Raw genomic sequence first — 16,318 nt, forward strand, 5'->3', positions numbered from 1 at the left:
ATTGAAATCATGTTCTATAATCATGGAAATATTATTGATAGTTTTTCTCACTGTGCTTGAAATTAGCATTTTCTTAATGTTTAACTTCAAAGAGTTTTTGATTTTGAAATTCTTAAAATATACTTACTGATAAAATAATTTTTTCCTATAAACACTGATAATCTTTTAAAAGAAAATTTATAGCTAGACAATGTGCACAGATATATAATGTGTTTTAAATTCTCTCTATGTCAGGTGGTATCATATAAGGGCTTTTAAATATATTTCTTAACAATTCATTTTTAATATTCTATACTCTTTTACTATGCTTAATTTCCAAAGAATATTTTGTATGTTTTGAAACAATTTAGTATTCAACATTAGATATAGGATCCTCAGTTATGGATAGTACTAAATGTTCATTAATGATATTTTTTTAGGGTATGAATATAAAAGTTGAGGGCTGGAGAGATGGCTCAGCTGTTAAAGGCTAGGCTCACAACCAAAAGTTGAACAAATTTTTTATGTGTTATTTGATTCTCAAAATACTCAATATTATTATGTTTGATGTATAAAATGCATTTAAATAAAAAAATTTAAGAAAAAAAATATCAATCATCACCAGTCTAGCCTCAGTGAGTCATGTCAGCTAGTGATGCCATTTTTCTTGTTCCCTGACCATAAGAGTTACCTTGCTTAACTAATAAAAGAGTGTTAGTCTGCTTTCTAAGACTTTTTTCATAAGAGCCAGTAGTAACAACATCTCAACCTAGCCTCACTAACAATTTTATTTTTCCAAATATTTTTTCTAAGGGTGGTGGTTACTGCTGACAATCTATGTCTCTACGTTCTTCCCTAGGGTGGTGGCCAAACAACGATCTGCTCCAGCAGCAGTTCCTCAGAGATCAAGCACTGGTACTGTGAATGTCTGAATACTGCCCAGTGAGGGGCTGAAACCCCTTTAAAGTTTTCATACAATTCTTAGATTAAGAGGGATGTGAGGGCAGCAGAGCAGAACTCCATATGAAGTCCTCAGGACACATGGCCCTCTGGGTCTGCCATGCCAAGGTTCACCCATGTGGCTGCCGTAACCCTTGAGCCGTATTCCATGAGTTCTAAAGCCATTTGTCATTCCTCCTGCATGGCTCTTGGCATGGGGTGGGGGTGGGGGTGGTCTCTTCTCAGAGAAGGGGGACACTGTGATCCAGATGTAAAGTTAATAAATGGAAAAAACCTGAAACTTATTTTTAGCTTAAAATAGGAAGGAATATTATAAGCTTAAATCACTACTCAAATTTTGTTTCAAAATCTAATTAAGAGAGCAGACAGGAGCAGAACCAGAAAAACCCTCTGGGAAAGTAAAACTTTTTGCCTTGGTAAAAACAAAACCAAAATAAAAACAGCATACAGAAATATAGCTCATCATCTACAATTAATATGTTAAAAGGCATTTTTTTTTTTAAAAACAAAATAAGCAGTAAACAACAAAAACCAACCAGCACTCAGAAGGCAACGGGAAACAACCCAGAGAATGAGGCAGGGGTGGGACGCAGTGGTGCTGAGGATGAAAAGCTGTCATCAGACAGCACTGTATGTCATCATTTTTCCTCATTTTTAAAGGTAGCCAGTATCCAAACCTTCTCATCTCCCTTTAGTCCAGTATCTGCTTTGGAGGAACTCAGCATGGAGATAGGAGAGACACTAGTTAGTTCTTTTGGGGCTGTGGTGAGCAGAGGCATATTACTCTTCTGTACTTCCCTGAACCTCTCCAACCTCCAGATCTTACCCACATTAGATGGGAGTCAAGAACTAAACATGAAGGTGGTATACACCTGTGCAGAACTCAGAAGGTAGAGACAGGGGATTACACGTTTGATGTCCTGTCTCATAGGAAACAAACAGGAGATGGGGCACAGAAACAAAAAAGGAGTGTACAGGGATGAAATGAAGGCTTCCAGGTGCAACCAACTGGCCGGCACGCCATCTCAGGACTAGCTAAACTGTGGAAATGGCTCCCGAATCACCCTCCCCTATCCCAGAGGCTGGGTTTGCCATGCCACTTGCTAAGCCCAAAGGCAGCAGATGTGATGCTCAGCAGACAAATCATGTCGGTGTGCTCAGAATTCCTTTCAGGCTTATGAAAACTTTCCATGTAACTTATTGTACTTCAATACAGGCTCAAGATAAAATAGATGATGATCGGCTCCTAAGAGGTGGCAAAGCCCTGTGAAGGCCCCCGCTTGAAGCAACCCCTCCAACAAGCCTATGTCAGCCAACCTACAAAGGCATGAGGGTTATTTTAAGCAAGTGAGATGTAGTGTGCTTAAGATGGCAACAGTGACTGAGGTGAGCAGATGGCAGGCTCTCTGGCTCCACTGTCACAAGGGTGAGTGACACCCGCCTCCCCCTTACTTCTCTACACCCAGAGCCTCAGCTTCATTGCAAGCAGCAGGTGTTCAGTATAGGCTGTGACCACATTCCTGTCTAAAGATATTGAGCTATGAGAATAAAACTGAAGGGAATTTAACAATTTTGAAGTCAAGACAAAAACCAGAGAATCAGCACATGTGTTAGAGAGCATTACAGGCAAAGGAGGACTGTCTGCAGCTGAAGTCAGGTTTTAAAAATCAAGACCGTGGTCAAAAGTTATTTTGTCTTTTTCCACGTGTTAAATGCTATTAATAACTATTAATAACTTCCTAGGATAATGATGAGGATTATGAAATAACATATTTCAAGTATTTACGTCTTTGCCTGGTACAGTGTACTGGCCTTTTCTGTTATTGCTACCTGCAGAGATGATTTCAAAGATTATTAAAACTCCTTTATCTGTTGCCCCAAGCAGCTCTTAATATTTATCTGTTTCTATGCCTGTGATCTAAGCTCCATATAGCTTGTTATACTCTTGTTTCACACTCAGCAATACCCTGTTGTTGAAGAGCACCATGTCCCCATACTGCCCTCTTTCAAGCACTTCCAAGCTCTTGAACCTGGGAAACCACTTAGCCCTTCTTTACCTGCTTCAGTCAGACTTGTTCCCCAATGCCCAGGTTCTGCGCTGCCTCCTCCATGGGGCTCGCTGCCGTCTCGCTCACATGTCCTATTTCTGCTTTCCTCAGCGGTTTAGCTCAGTCCTATTTTACCACTTTCTGCTTACACCATCTCATGATGAAACCGTCAGCAGTTAAAGGACACCAACACCATTCTGCCCACTGATACCCAAGTACTTAGCAGGTAAGGAACACATACTTGTTGAGTTAATAAATTTGAAAGATTCACTTCAGTAAGTTCAAAAGTCTAAAATAACTCCTAAGAAGCCACTGAGTTCTTAAGGACAGAAGTCAAGAGCTGGATGTGGAGGCACATACCTGTAATCGAAGCGCCTGGGCGTGGAGGAGGCACAATCAGGAATTCATTCAAGGTTACATGAGACTCATTAACAACCTGCAAAAAACTTGTCTGAAAACCTGCTACAACTTAACACATTTTTAGAGAAAAGTTCTTTATATATAAAAAAGAAAGACACTTGATTTTTTTGCATTAAAAATTTTTATTTCATTTAAAAGATTCAATATATGAAGCCAAATTAACCCCAAATTTACAGCTACATTTAGAGATCTCTGAACTAAATGGCACTGTTTGAGGTCACCTGTCATCGTTATCTCCCCCAAAGTTGTTTCTGAGCAAAAGTTGGTATTACTGTAATACATATCTCAGATGTCACCTTTCCCGCAGAAGTTAAAGGCTGGCAGGCTTTCCCCTTGAGGGTGAGGATAAGAACACAACAGAACCTGGTCCAATGCTTTGTACACACTAGGTGTATGTAACTATAAAGTAACGTATGGCGCTGTGCTTTGCTCTTGTATTTATTCCAAATACTGGTGTTGGTTAACACTTTCTGGGATATACTTCAGAATTTCCCTCTTCCAGTGCACACCAAAGGAAGTGGGTTGCTCAAGCCAGAGACAAACCACCCAAAGCAAAGGGACAGCTTTTCTAGTTGGCTGCTAACAGCACAAACCACCTCTACAATGTTTTCAGTTTTGGCATCATTTACTTAAAGTGATGCAGGATCTTGGTCTCTACATATATGAGGATAAATTAAAAGATCAGTTTGTTACTTTATAGCTACACCTTTGACTTCAATAGATGTGGAGACAATGTGTCTCATGAGTCCATCTGGAAATCACTTCAGCAAAGGAGTCAACAGCCTGGGAAAGAGAAGACATGGCAGAGGGTGGAAGATTCATCCTTCCAACATTCTCTTGGAGGACAGAGCTGGGCCCAAGGACAGAAGTTACCGGGAGGGAGGCTTCAACTCCATTAGGGAGACCTTCCTAACAGAGCTGCTCAACAATGAATGGACTGCTCGTGAGGTAGAGTCACTGGAAGTGTTCAAGGTGGAAAGACAACCTTGGAGAAGGGACTCCTGCATTTGTTAAGAGGTTAGACTGGATGAACCTCAGGTCTCTTTCAATTCTGAGATTCTAGAAAATTCCCTCAGGGAATTCAGAAGAGAATTCCTAAAAGGAAAGAGAAAGCACACATATGGTATACTTTTAGAATCCTCTTGAGTTTTCTTTTTTAAAAGGTACAATAGAAATGTAGTCTACGGTCTTTTAAAATGCATATTTACCCTTCTCCCACTATTAATTAGGAAGGGTTCATTACGACTTCTTTATATTATAAAGAAAAGATGGAGACTATATTTATAATTTTGTAAATATTTTAGAAAAATGCTTAAAATCTAGTAGTCAATGCCCTAGAAACTTTATAGATTTTTAAGTAATATGCACAGATACAAATACATTATTCATTAAATACAGCTCACGTCTGTGTTTTATTATACTCTAAAATATACAGGAATCTTGATGTACTGAAAGAGTGCAAGTAAATACAGTATTCAAGCAGTCACTATTTCTATGTACATGCTCATTAATTCTTCAAAAAACCCACAAAATTATCAAATAGATCAAAATACTGTTCTGTGTTTTCACACTTTATATTCAGAAAAACCAGCTGATAATTTACAATGTCATAAAGTTCCAGTTTCACAATACAAAAAGGATAAGATGAAATTGGGTATCATTTTGTTGCAATGTATGGAACTTTTCCCAGCTCTATTAAGACCCTTTCCCCCAATGTGAAATCACCGTTACCGGGGAAGTGACAGTTAGAGTAAAAGAACCACAGAAAAGTGTCATTTAAAATTAGCCTAATGTCGGCCTCTTCTCTATTACCTGGAAGGCAGTCTTCGATTTGGCAGGCAATCTCTCTGACAGTAAGAAGCTGCAAACCCGCTGCTCGAGATCTCAGTAGGATCTAAAGCCTGTAGTATTTTAAATCTTGATTTCAGTAGGACCTAAAGCCTGTAGTATTTTAAATCTTGCCCAATGTAGAGATCCCTTCCAAATGACCTGATTCTGTTTATATTAGGAATCATCATCTAAAGCAAACTTCAATGCTTCTGAAAATGAAGTCAAATGGTTTGATGTTGATTTTTATAAAGAAAACATCTGAAGCCAGGCATTGGTGGTGCACTTGGGAAGCAGAGGCAGGTGAAACTCTGTGAGATCGAGGCCAGCCTGGTCTACAAAGCAAGTTCTAGGACAGTCTTAAAAAAACAAACAAACAACAACAACAACAAAGAAAGGATGCACTTGAGAACCTTCCAGTACTGTGTTAAAACATGAGAAGAAGCAGATGCATTTTTAAGTATTTTCTTTTACATAAAACATTTACAATTCCAGTTTGTATAGAATTCAAAACCAGCTTTCGACAATGTTTCATAACAAGAGTCTTTCAAATTTTTTTAATTTTGATTCTTGCTTTGCAAAGTTCAAAGATTAAACTAAGTGACAATGTAATTTCTCCAGCCAAAAGTTAGAGGCCCCAAAGAAACCGACGTAATGCAGGTGTGCTGTGCACGGAGAGGCTCAGACGTCCTCTCTCCAGGACTGCTGTTACAAGAAGTGAAACAGTCTGTTTTTTTAACTTCATTAAAAATTCCCTTCATGGAATTCCTTAAACAAAAATAGTTCAATTTAAAACCAAACCACTCAAATCGTGGGCAACAGCCCTGACCTCATCAGTGTCTGTCTCTAGTGCTTTCAACCACGCTGTACCCAGTTAGCTGGTTCTGAAGTCTATAAAAACTGGAATTTAAAAATGTTCATATTAAAAAAAAAGTAAAAATACATCTGCTTTCTCTCATGGTTTAATACAGTACTGGGAGCCTTTGAGATGTTTTCTTTATAAAATCAACATCAATCCAAACCTGGCTTCACTTTCAGGAGCACTGAAGTTTGCTTTAGATGATTTCTCATTTCATCTATTTCCATTTCCACAAAATGGAGTTCTAATAAAAAAATCTGTATGTTATTTGGTCCTTGGCAATTTGATGTGTACACAATGACTATTATACCAAATTTTTATTGCATTAAAATTTAGCTGTAATTTTATGGGTAAAATTTAATCTAGTGTTTTTATCTCTTTCTTTACAGCAGTGTTGCCCATGTAAGTAAGCAGGTCAGGGAGCAGTGTCCCAATTTCTGGCACTGCAAAGCCAATTAAACGATCCCACAAAGTAATCACTGTGTTTTCCACTGGTCAAGTCATTATTAAGATTCTAGAAGTTCCTTTTGCAAAACTTGCCTTTAAGATTCTTCTTCCTAATGTCATCACGTTTCTTCCATTCGTTCACTTGGTGATCTTTCTTCAGGCTGAATCTGTGTATGATAAGAAAGTGCTTTTTTCCTGAAAAAGCCCGGTTTGAAGTTTCAGTGTCAGAACTTCCTTAGAGCTATAGCTCACTTGGCCTTTCAGTAGGTCTCAGAGTCAGAGTCGTTGAGCTCGTCCACATCGGTGTACAAGTACTCCTGCTCCCCACCAATGTTGTTGAAACTGCAGTAGGAGCTGGCTTCATTCCTCATGATAGGCAAGGCTTCAAAGCTAACTGTTTTTGAGGTGTTGGTATAACGGTTAATGGCATTGAATGTCAGGGATGTCAATGGGCTACTTGACGAGACAGGCATCATGGTGGCCAAAATGAGAGCCAGGCAGTCAGCCACATCCTTATTGGGAGCACAGGCCAAAGCTGGGGTGTAGCCTAAAATTGAATTTAAAATTTAAAAGTTAATATCTTAAGATCTGCGATCTTCATGACTGTCTAGTAAGCAGAAAGAGACACAATGCTAAGAATGTGGGGTAAAAGGAGAGCTTTCACACTAAATAACAGAAGAGGGAACTAAAGCCTCACAATGGGTATTTCCCCCAATATCTCACAACTTACCCATCTCCAACCCAACTCAGGAAAGACAGAGCACTCTTAGAATAAAGGGAAGAAAAACATCCAATAAACACATATCAGCTAACTTCCCTTTAGAACAGTGAGTCGAAGCTTACTGTAATTTATACCTGTATAAGTTAACTTTTACATGGTTAACATCCAAACATGGAAGTATACGAATTAAACATTGAGATGATCACTAACTATATACCAACTGAATTACAGAAGTCAAAATTTTAGTGTGCTTGTCAGTCAGCCTCAGATGTGGATGATGGCTTGGGAGATGACTCGGGGCGGAGATGGCTCAGTGGGTAAAGTACCTTGTAAGCATGAGAACCTAAGTTTAATCCTAGATCCCATGTAAAGAAGCCAGACATGGTGGTATGCACTTAAAATTCCACTGCTGAAAAAACGAGTTCCTAGGACCCACTGAGTAGATATAGCCATATTAAGAAAATGATAAACTAAATGTTCAACATCCTTAGTCATCAGGGAAATGCAAATCAAAACAATCCTGAGATTCCACCTCATACCAGTCAGAATGGCTAAGATCAAAAATTCAGGTGACAGATGTTGGTGAGGTTGTAGAGAAAGAGGAACACTTCTTCATTGCTGGTGGGATTGCAAGCTGGTACAATCACTCTGGAAATCAGTTTGGCTATTCCTCAGGAAATTGGACATAGTATTACCAGAGGACCCAGCTATACCACTCCTGGGCATATACCCAGAAGATGCTCCAACATGTAATAAGGACACATGCTTCACTGTGTTCATAGCAGCCTCATTTATAATAGCTAGAAACTGGAAACAACTCAGATGTCCCTCAACAGAGGAGTGGATACAGAAAATGTGGTATATCTACACAATGGAGTACTACTCGGCTATTAAAAACAATGACTTCAAGAAATTCTCTGGGAAATGGATGGATCTGGAGAATATCATCCTGAGTGAGGTAACTCAAATCACAAAAGACACACATGATATGCACTCTCTGATAAGTGTGGATATTAGCCCAGAAGATCGGAATACATGAAGTACAATCCACAAACCATAAGAAACTCAAGAAGAAGGAAGACCAAAGTGTGGATACTTCGTTCCTTCTTAAAAGGGGGAACAAAATACCCATGGAAGGAGTTGCAAAGAAAAACTATATGGAGCAGAGACTGAAGGAAGGACAATTCAGAAACTGCTCCACTTGGGAATCCTTCCTATATTCAAGCACCAAACCCAGACACTATTGTGGATGCCAGCAAGTGCTGGCTGACAGGAGCCTGAGATAGCTGTCTCCTGAGAGGCTCTGACAGTGCCTGACTAATACAGAAGTAGAGGCTCACAGCCATCCATTGGACTGAGTACAGGGTCCCCATTGAAGGAGCTAGAAAAAGGACCCAAGGAGCTGAAGGGTTTGCAGCTCCTTAGGATGAACAACAATATGAACTAATTAGTACCCTCAGAGCTCCCACCAACCAAAGAGTACACATGGTGGAACTCATGGCTCCAGCTGCGTATGTAGGATAGCCTAGTCGGTCATCAATGGGAGGAGAGGCCCTTGGTCCTGTGAAGGTTCTATGCTCCAGTGTAGGGGAATGCCAGGGCCAGGAAGTGGGATAGGGCGGGTTTGGGGGAAGGGAACAGGGTTTTGTTTTGTTTTTTTCCTGAGGGGAAACCGGAAAAGGAGATATCATTTGAAATGTAAATAAGGAAAATATCTAATAAAAAAAAATTCCACTGCTGAAAAAACGAGTTCCTAGGACGACCCACTGGGTAGATACAGCCATGTAAGAAAATGATAAACTAAATGAATGTTAAATGCTCAGAATCCCAGACAAGTATTTCCTTTTATCTTGGCAGAAAAATTTCCTCAAATATAAAGAGACCCAACACCAAACACCAACAGGAAAGCCAAGGAGAAAGCATGTGATACCTTGGTTGGCAAAGCACTAACCTACGGCTGAGATGGGAGAGGATGGTAAACACTCTACTGTGAAGGCAAGTTCCAACTATCTCACATCAAGTTTGGGCTGCCCTTGTTTTAAGCCATGTGGAGCCAAAAGGTGCTAATGTTATAAATGTCTTGAAATTTTAGACTAGCTTTGCTTATTGTTGCTCTGTTTTTCATATTATGGTGCTCATGTTTTAGCAGCCACATACATATGTACTTTAAAAGACATAACTTGTTTTAAAATAGGATGATTTATCACAAACCAAATAGTGATACCACAAACACTGCATGTCTTTTCCTCCTCCATAGTGGTAAACAGTATCCTGACCTTTTCTTTCTGTGGTAACAACTTCCTTGTTGCCCAGTTTTTTAAACCAATAAATGGAAGCATATAGTATACATATTTTAAAATTTTACTTCTTTTGATTAATTATGTAAGACTTAATATTGTCACAGGTAACTATAGTCAGATAACTTTCACTGCTGTATAGTATTTCAATATATGATCATATCACAGTATATATATTTAATTACTGGGCATTTGGTTTTCTACCTCTTCCATATTTTCATTATCATGATGAAGGTGTTATCATTATCATCATTATTATTATTAGTTTTTTGAGACAGAGTTTCTCTGTGTAGCCCTGGCTGTCCTCAAACTCAGAGATCTGCCTGCCTCTGCCTCCCATGTGCTCAGATTAAAGGCGTGCGCCACCACTGCCTGGTGATGAACGTATTATTAACCTCTGTGATTTGTTAAAGGTCAAAGGAACAACTAGCTAAGTACCTGGAAGGACAGGCAACAGTGACTCAAGGGTGAGCATGGCTTAATTAAATCACCTCCTCAAAATGCGTGAGCGAGGGCTTTATTCTCACATATCTTCCTAAGGTTCTGCTGGAACTGTGAAGGTAGCAGCGATGGCTACTCTGACTAGCAAACAGAAGCCAAGTCATCAGACAGGTCAGACTGCCTTCATGAGTGGGACTGTACCTCTTAGCAGTATTTGTAGGAAGAACATAACTGTAAACAGAAGCCTCTCTTCTCTATGAGTTAGTGTCGTTAAAGAATGAGAAACTCTTTGAGGAGATCCCATAAATATGCAACATGTTCTTTCTTCTTTAGAAAACACATCTCAATACCACTAACTCCATTCTTGGGAGTGAACAAAGGCACAGAAGTACTGGTCCCTTCATCTTGTCCTTTTTGTTTGTTTTACTAGACAGTTCTCTGTGTGTCCCTGGTTGCCCTGGAACTAGCTCTGTAGACCAGCCTCAAACTTAGGAGAGCTGCCTGCTTCTGTCTCTCAAGTGCTGGGATTAAAAAAGTGAGCCACCACCATGTGGCTTATATTGTCTTTATTTAGTCTTCAGAACATAATCATCAAACCGTTATTATTAGACTAACTTACAATTATCATAACACACAATCATAAAATGAGATTAGTATTCATTTAACTTGTTAACTAAAGCCACTTTACGATGAAATACTTCAAAGAGTGTTAGAGGATAAGAAGGTCAGCACTGGAGACCTTTAATAACAAATTTAGTATCCTTTCCACTTCTTTTCTTTTCTTTTGTGTGTGTGTGTGTGTGTGTGTGTGTGTGTGTGTGTGTGTGTGTGTGTGTGTAAGACAGGGTCTCTCTGTGTAGCCTTGGCTGTCCTGGAGCTTGCTATGTACACCAGGCTGCTCTTGAACTCAGAGATTCTCCTGCTTCTGCCTCCTGAGTTCTGGGATGAAAGGTATTCATCATCACACCTTTTTCTTAAAAAGATAATATAAACTCTTAGAAATAGTCAACAAAGACCTACATGTCAGTAGCTATCATAATGTGCAAATTGTGGCCAAATATTAATGTTTTTATTTCTGCATTTTACTCTATGCAAGTAGTTACATTTCCAGAAATACCTAGATTTTCCTTTTGGGTTTCAGATCTTTACATTTAATTGCTTAGTTTCATTCAGCTTTGCATGTCCCCAAATGAACTTCATTCTTTCCCTTGTATTTTTGGCTTAATGACACTGTAAAGTGTCATCCACACAAAGTTCCCAAGCTTCAATGGGTATGATGTCACCTACTCATCTCTCCTTCACCAAATCCCAAAGAACCGATGATCATACCCTCCAGAAAACATCTCCACGTTTTTCATTCCAAGTACCTCTACGTCAGTGCTGGTGGCCATCTACCCTCCAAGGATCATTTCTTCATTTGGTCCTGTTGCTCCTGTTTCTGAGGAACTGCTGTCTTCCTAATCCCAAGACAACTTGCTTTAACGTCTGCACTCATCTCAAGTTCTACCTCTCAACAGGCTTCCTCTTCAGGAAAAAGACAATAGGGTTCTCTCCAAACTAACACAGAAACCTGCAACTGGACAATGTGCAGAGTGAGAGGCTTTGGGGCATTTAATACTAAGTGGAATGTCTTCATCAAATCTCTCCCCTCAAGGCTCTCTGTGGAAGGGGAGGCGGGAAGTTTTTAAGAGCCAGAAAAGATGGATGACTCCAAAGCTCCCATCTCTAACAAAGATGCTATCTGTAATTTATAACCACTGGCAAAGGAAGAGTCAGTATTTTCTACTAGAGTGTCACTGAAAATATTAACCACATTTCAAGGCAGGCCCCATGTCCATGAGTAGTTGGTCAACGACTATTATTTTTGTATTTTTAAATATATATATTTTTTTGTATTTTGTAGGAGTTTATGTCCCATTTTGCTTTAGATACTTTTTATCTTATTGGTTATTTTGTGTTTGTGTTTCCTGTTTATTTTGAGAGAGAGAGAGGGAGAGAGAGAATGAGGACATAAAATTGGGTGGATAGGGAGATAAGGATCTGGGAAGAATTGGGAGAATATATACTATATGAAACAAATTATCAATTAAAACAAAGGTTCCCTCTCAATTTGCTGTCTTGGAATGTCTCATCTGATCTTGTAAGGAAGGATCAAGGCTCTTTAATGTGCCTGTATAGGGAGTAGAGTATGTCATACTTATTCCACACAGACACCTCAGAAATTAACACAATTTTGGCAGAATTATACATGCTACTGAACCCTGGACTCTTCAAACACTTAGAAACTATCAGTGAACATAGAAAACAAAGATGATCTTCTGCTCTTATGGAGTGCATATTCATTCCACGGGGGAAACACACTTCAACATGAAAAAAAGCACATTATATTCAGTAAGTTACACAGACAGTTTTACTGAAAATAAGAAAGAGACAATCATGTTGACTGGGACTAAGAATGCTGTAACAGATAAATTAGTGAAGCTAAGCTTTCATCGAGAAGATGGAATTTGAGCTATGATTGAACAGATGAAGGATTTAGTCAAAGAACACTTGCAGATCAGAGTGTTGTAGGCAGAAGACAGAGCTCAAACAAAGATTATAATGTATGCACTGATTCCACGGTACAGGAGTTGGAAGGGAAGAGAGAGGCAGAAAGGACAGGGATAGGAAACACACTCAGAAAAGACTGGAGTATTTTATAGTTCACCGTGAAAACTGTAAAGAAGCTGATGGGAGAAACATTTCTTATGTGTTTTAACAATTACCTGTGAAAAAGAACACACATGGTATGCATTCGCTGATAAATGGATATTAGCCCAAAAGCTCCAAATACTCAGGATACAATTCACGAGACGACATGAAGCTCAAGAAGAAGGAAGACCAAAGTGTGGGGTTTCAGTCCTTCTTGGAAGGAAAACAAAATACTCACAGGAGCAAATATGGAAACAAAGTATAGAGCAGAGACTGAAGTAAAGGCCATCCAGAAACTGTCCCACATAGGGATTCATCCATATATAGTTACCAAACCCAGACACTATTATGGATGCCAAGAAGTACATGCTGACAGAAGCCTAATATAGCTGTCTCCTGAGAGGTCCTGCCAGAGCCTTACAAATACAGAGGCAGATGCTTGCAGCCAACCATTGGACTGAGTATGGGGTCCCCAATGAAGGAGTTAGAGAAAGGACTGAAGAAGCTGAAGGGATTTGCAACCCCATAAAAAGAACAACAACAACCAGACCCCCCAGAGTTCCCAGGGACTAAGCCATCAACAAAGGAGTACATATGGCTCTAGCTGCATTTGTAGCAATGTCAGGCATCAATGGGAGGAGAGGTTCTTGGTCCTTCCTATAAAGGCTTGGTAGATGCCCCAGTGTAGGGGAATCAGGGACGGAGAGGTAGGAGTGGACAGGTGAGTGGAGGAATACCCTCATAGAAACGGGGAGGGAGTATGGATGGGCAGTTTTCAGAAGTGGGGGGAGCCAGGAAAGGGGATAAGATTTGAAATGTAAATAAAGAAAATATCCAGAATAATTAAATTAAATTTCAGAAAAAAAGAATTACCTGTGAGGGTAGTAAGCAGAGAAAAAGAAGGACAGATACTGCACTTACTTTACAGGAAGAATCAGTAGCAAAGCTGATGGCCTGTACAGTGGCATGGGAGAGGACAACCCCTCAAGCTATGAAGAAGGGAGCTGTCGTCAACTGAAACCAGGATTATTGTTGGAAGGGTATGTCTGCCGCGGGTAAGGAAAAAGGGCTGACAGCTCTATTAGACATCTATATGGTATTATTAATTAAGCAGACAGATATATGAATGCAGACACCGAGGAAGGTCGTTCTTAAAGAAAAAGTTAGCAAGCCTCAGCAAGGAATTTTCAGAATTAAGGGGATCATCTAGAGGGCAAATGTTGACAGACAAGAAAAGCAGCAAGGACTACAGACTTTAGAACTCTCCAGCATTGGAGTGGAGTCCCTAAAAGACAAGCAAAGAAAGTTTACCAAGAAGGAGTACTCACATACCCAAAATGGCCTGCCAAGTGAAACAAGATCTGATGGAGGAGAACCATCAGGAACCATGATGGGAAGAGTTTACAGAGTGGTGGGGACAGAGGCCTGCCTATAGAAAGCCAGTTTTTGAATAGTTCTGCTGCAGTGGAAGACAGAGCAGCAACTGGCAGAGGCTGTGAGATTAGTGGCTGAACTATTATCTTTATGTTGATGGGTGAGAGGCTTGGGGAGTACAGTTCAGTGGCAGAGTACTCACAGTACTTGATCCTAACACTACAAACACACAAAGTGACATTAACAGGGAGTGATTACTAAAGTGATGGTCTCTAACAGGAAAAAGAATCTAATTTAAGAGTAGAAGAACTGCCTTTGTCTATGAATAGGACACGATAGTAGGGCTTTGGTAAATATTTGTTAAAAGAACAAAACCTTGAGTTCCAAAATGAACAATAGTGGTGAGCAAACAGGAAATATCAAGTTTGATCTAACAAAAGATGCGTGAATTCAGAAGCTCACCTATCAGATATATTTTTATTTCTCTTGCTCTTATTTCTCTATTACATAGAACTAACTCCTCAATATTAATTCCAATGTTCTTCTTTGCCCAATAAAAAAGCCCACTAAACTTCATTTTACTTTAAAGGTGCACCATATCAAAAGAGAAAAACTCCAACCAAGAAGTTGGCCAAGGGAAGGCCCATCGAGTCTACTTACCGTTCTCATCAACAGCAAGTACACTTGCTCCTTTCCCCAGGAGCTCTTGAACAACCATTGTGAGCCCATTTCGGGCAGCAACATGCAGAGGTCTGTGGGGAAAAATTGTACATATGTGCAATGAACGCACAGACAAACACCTGGCTGCCAATGAATACTTGGCCAAGTTGTGAAGACCTAGAGACACAAACCTGAGCTCCCCCAGTTCTCAATCAGTGAAGATAGGAGGGACAGCAGCACCTCCACAGAAAGCTCAGCCTTGGTCATCAGCAGTAGGTTCCCGATCTCATCAAACCCACTGTACCTTCTAAGACTCCATATTCAAAGAGTTAGTCAAATTAACTACATTCTACTTTTTTTGTTTTTGGTTTTTTGAGACAGGGTTTCTCTGTGTACCCCTGGCTGTCCTGGAACTCACTCTGTAGACCAGGCTGGCCTCGAACTCAGAAATCCACCTGTCTCTGCCTCCCAAGTGCTGGGATTAAAGGCGTACGCCACCACTGCCAGGCTCTACTTTTTAATTATATATATATATATATACATTTCTTATATTTTTGAGATAATACATCATTTCCCCTTCCATTTCCTTCCTCTAGACCCCTCCCATATACTCCTCTTTGTATTCTTCTAAATTCATGGTCTCTTTTTTCATTTATTGCTATTCCATGTATATGTGTGTATACAAATACATTGCTATGTAGAACCTGCTGGGTCGGTATAATGCTACTTGTATATATATTGTACGGATTTTTCAGGACTGACAGTTGGTACTGGATTGATGTACTCTTCACTAGAGAAGATCATGTCATACTCTTGGTATTCCTTAGGTACCAGTGGTAGTTCTTTGTAAGGGGTTCAGGCCCCCTGGCTTTCCCTGGTCCACTTTTGCATGGCTATTACTGTCTTTGTTGATTGTTGAGGTCATGTTGAGGCAGTCATTTTGGCAAGACTATAAAGGTGTAACTTCTGACCTTGCTACATGGTACACTCTCACAAATAATTCCCCGACTCTCTGGGGCTGAAAGATCTTACCATCTTTCAGCCCCTGCTTTCATAATGTTCCCTGAATCTTAAGTGCAAGAGTATTTTACAGATGTGTCCACTGGGATTGAGTGAGCCACAATCTTAACTTACTATTTTAAGAAACGAAGTTAACAAATACACAAAAAAAAGCTATAAACTTTTATACTGCAGTATCACAAATTCAAATAGCTTTTAAAAGATCTTTACTGATCCAGTGACTAACATTTGGACCTTTGAAGAATTTGACTGAACCAAGAATGTGAACTATTTCTATCTTTTTGTTTTTCTTTTTAAAAATAGAAATTGAAAGAGGATGATGGGAGACATGGGTTTAAGATCGCAGTCAAACTCAAGTCCTCAGAGGCTGATTCTTTCTGAAACCTCTTTAAGCTCATAACATACACACACACAGAGAGAAAACCTCTCATCCTCATACAGCTTGTAGGAAATAGCACTTTTCAGCTGATTTTGATAAGACACAGAATAGCACTACCTTCCTTTAGAAAATTAAATGAATAAGCAGATGGAGAAAAAAAATCATTATCATCAATGTTGTAATTTCAAATCTCAA

General features: G+C 39.6%; 1 protein-coding gene across 3 annotated transcripts in view; it reads right to left on the bottom strand.

The window, feature by feature from the left end:
* Positions 1–3,517: 3,517 nt before the first annotated feature.
* The window catches only part of Ankrd28 (ankyrin repeat domain 28), a 157,170-nt gene continuing 144,369 nt past the window's right edge, over positions 3,518–16,318 (bottom strand). For 2 of the 3 annotated variants that reach the window (XM_031362413.1, XM_031362412.1), the window contains exons 27-28: positions 14,725–14,816; positions 3,833–7,087 (exon numbers count right to left, since the gene is read on the bottom strand). In XM_031362413.1, coding sequence (XP_031218273.1) covers positions 6,801–7,087; positions 14,725–14,816 — 379 coding nt within the window. In that variant the 3' untranslated portion in view covers positions 3,833–6,800. Of the gene's footprint in view, positions 7,088–14,724; positions 14,817–16,318 lie in introns of all 3 variants that reach the window. The other variant, XR_004116366.1, reaches the window with a different exon arrangement.

The sequence above is a fragment of the Mastomys coucha genome, unplaced genomic scaffold, assembly GCF_008632895.1.
Source record: "Mastomys coucha isolate ucsf_1 unplaced genomic scaffold, UCSF_Mcou_1 pScaffold9, whole genome shotgun sequence".
Taxonomy (NCBI): Eukaryota; Metazoa; Chordata; class Mammalia; order Rodentia; family Muridae; genus Mastomys; species Mastomys coucha.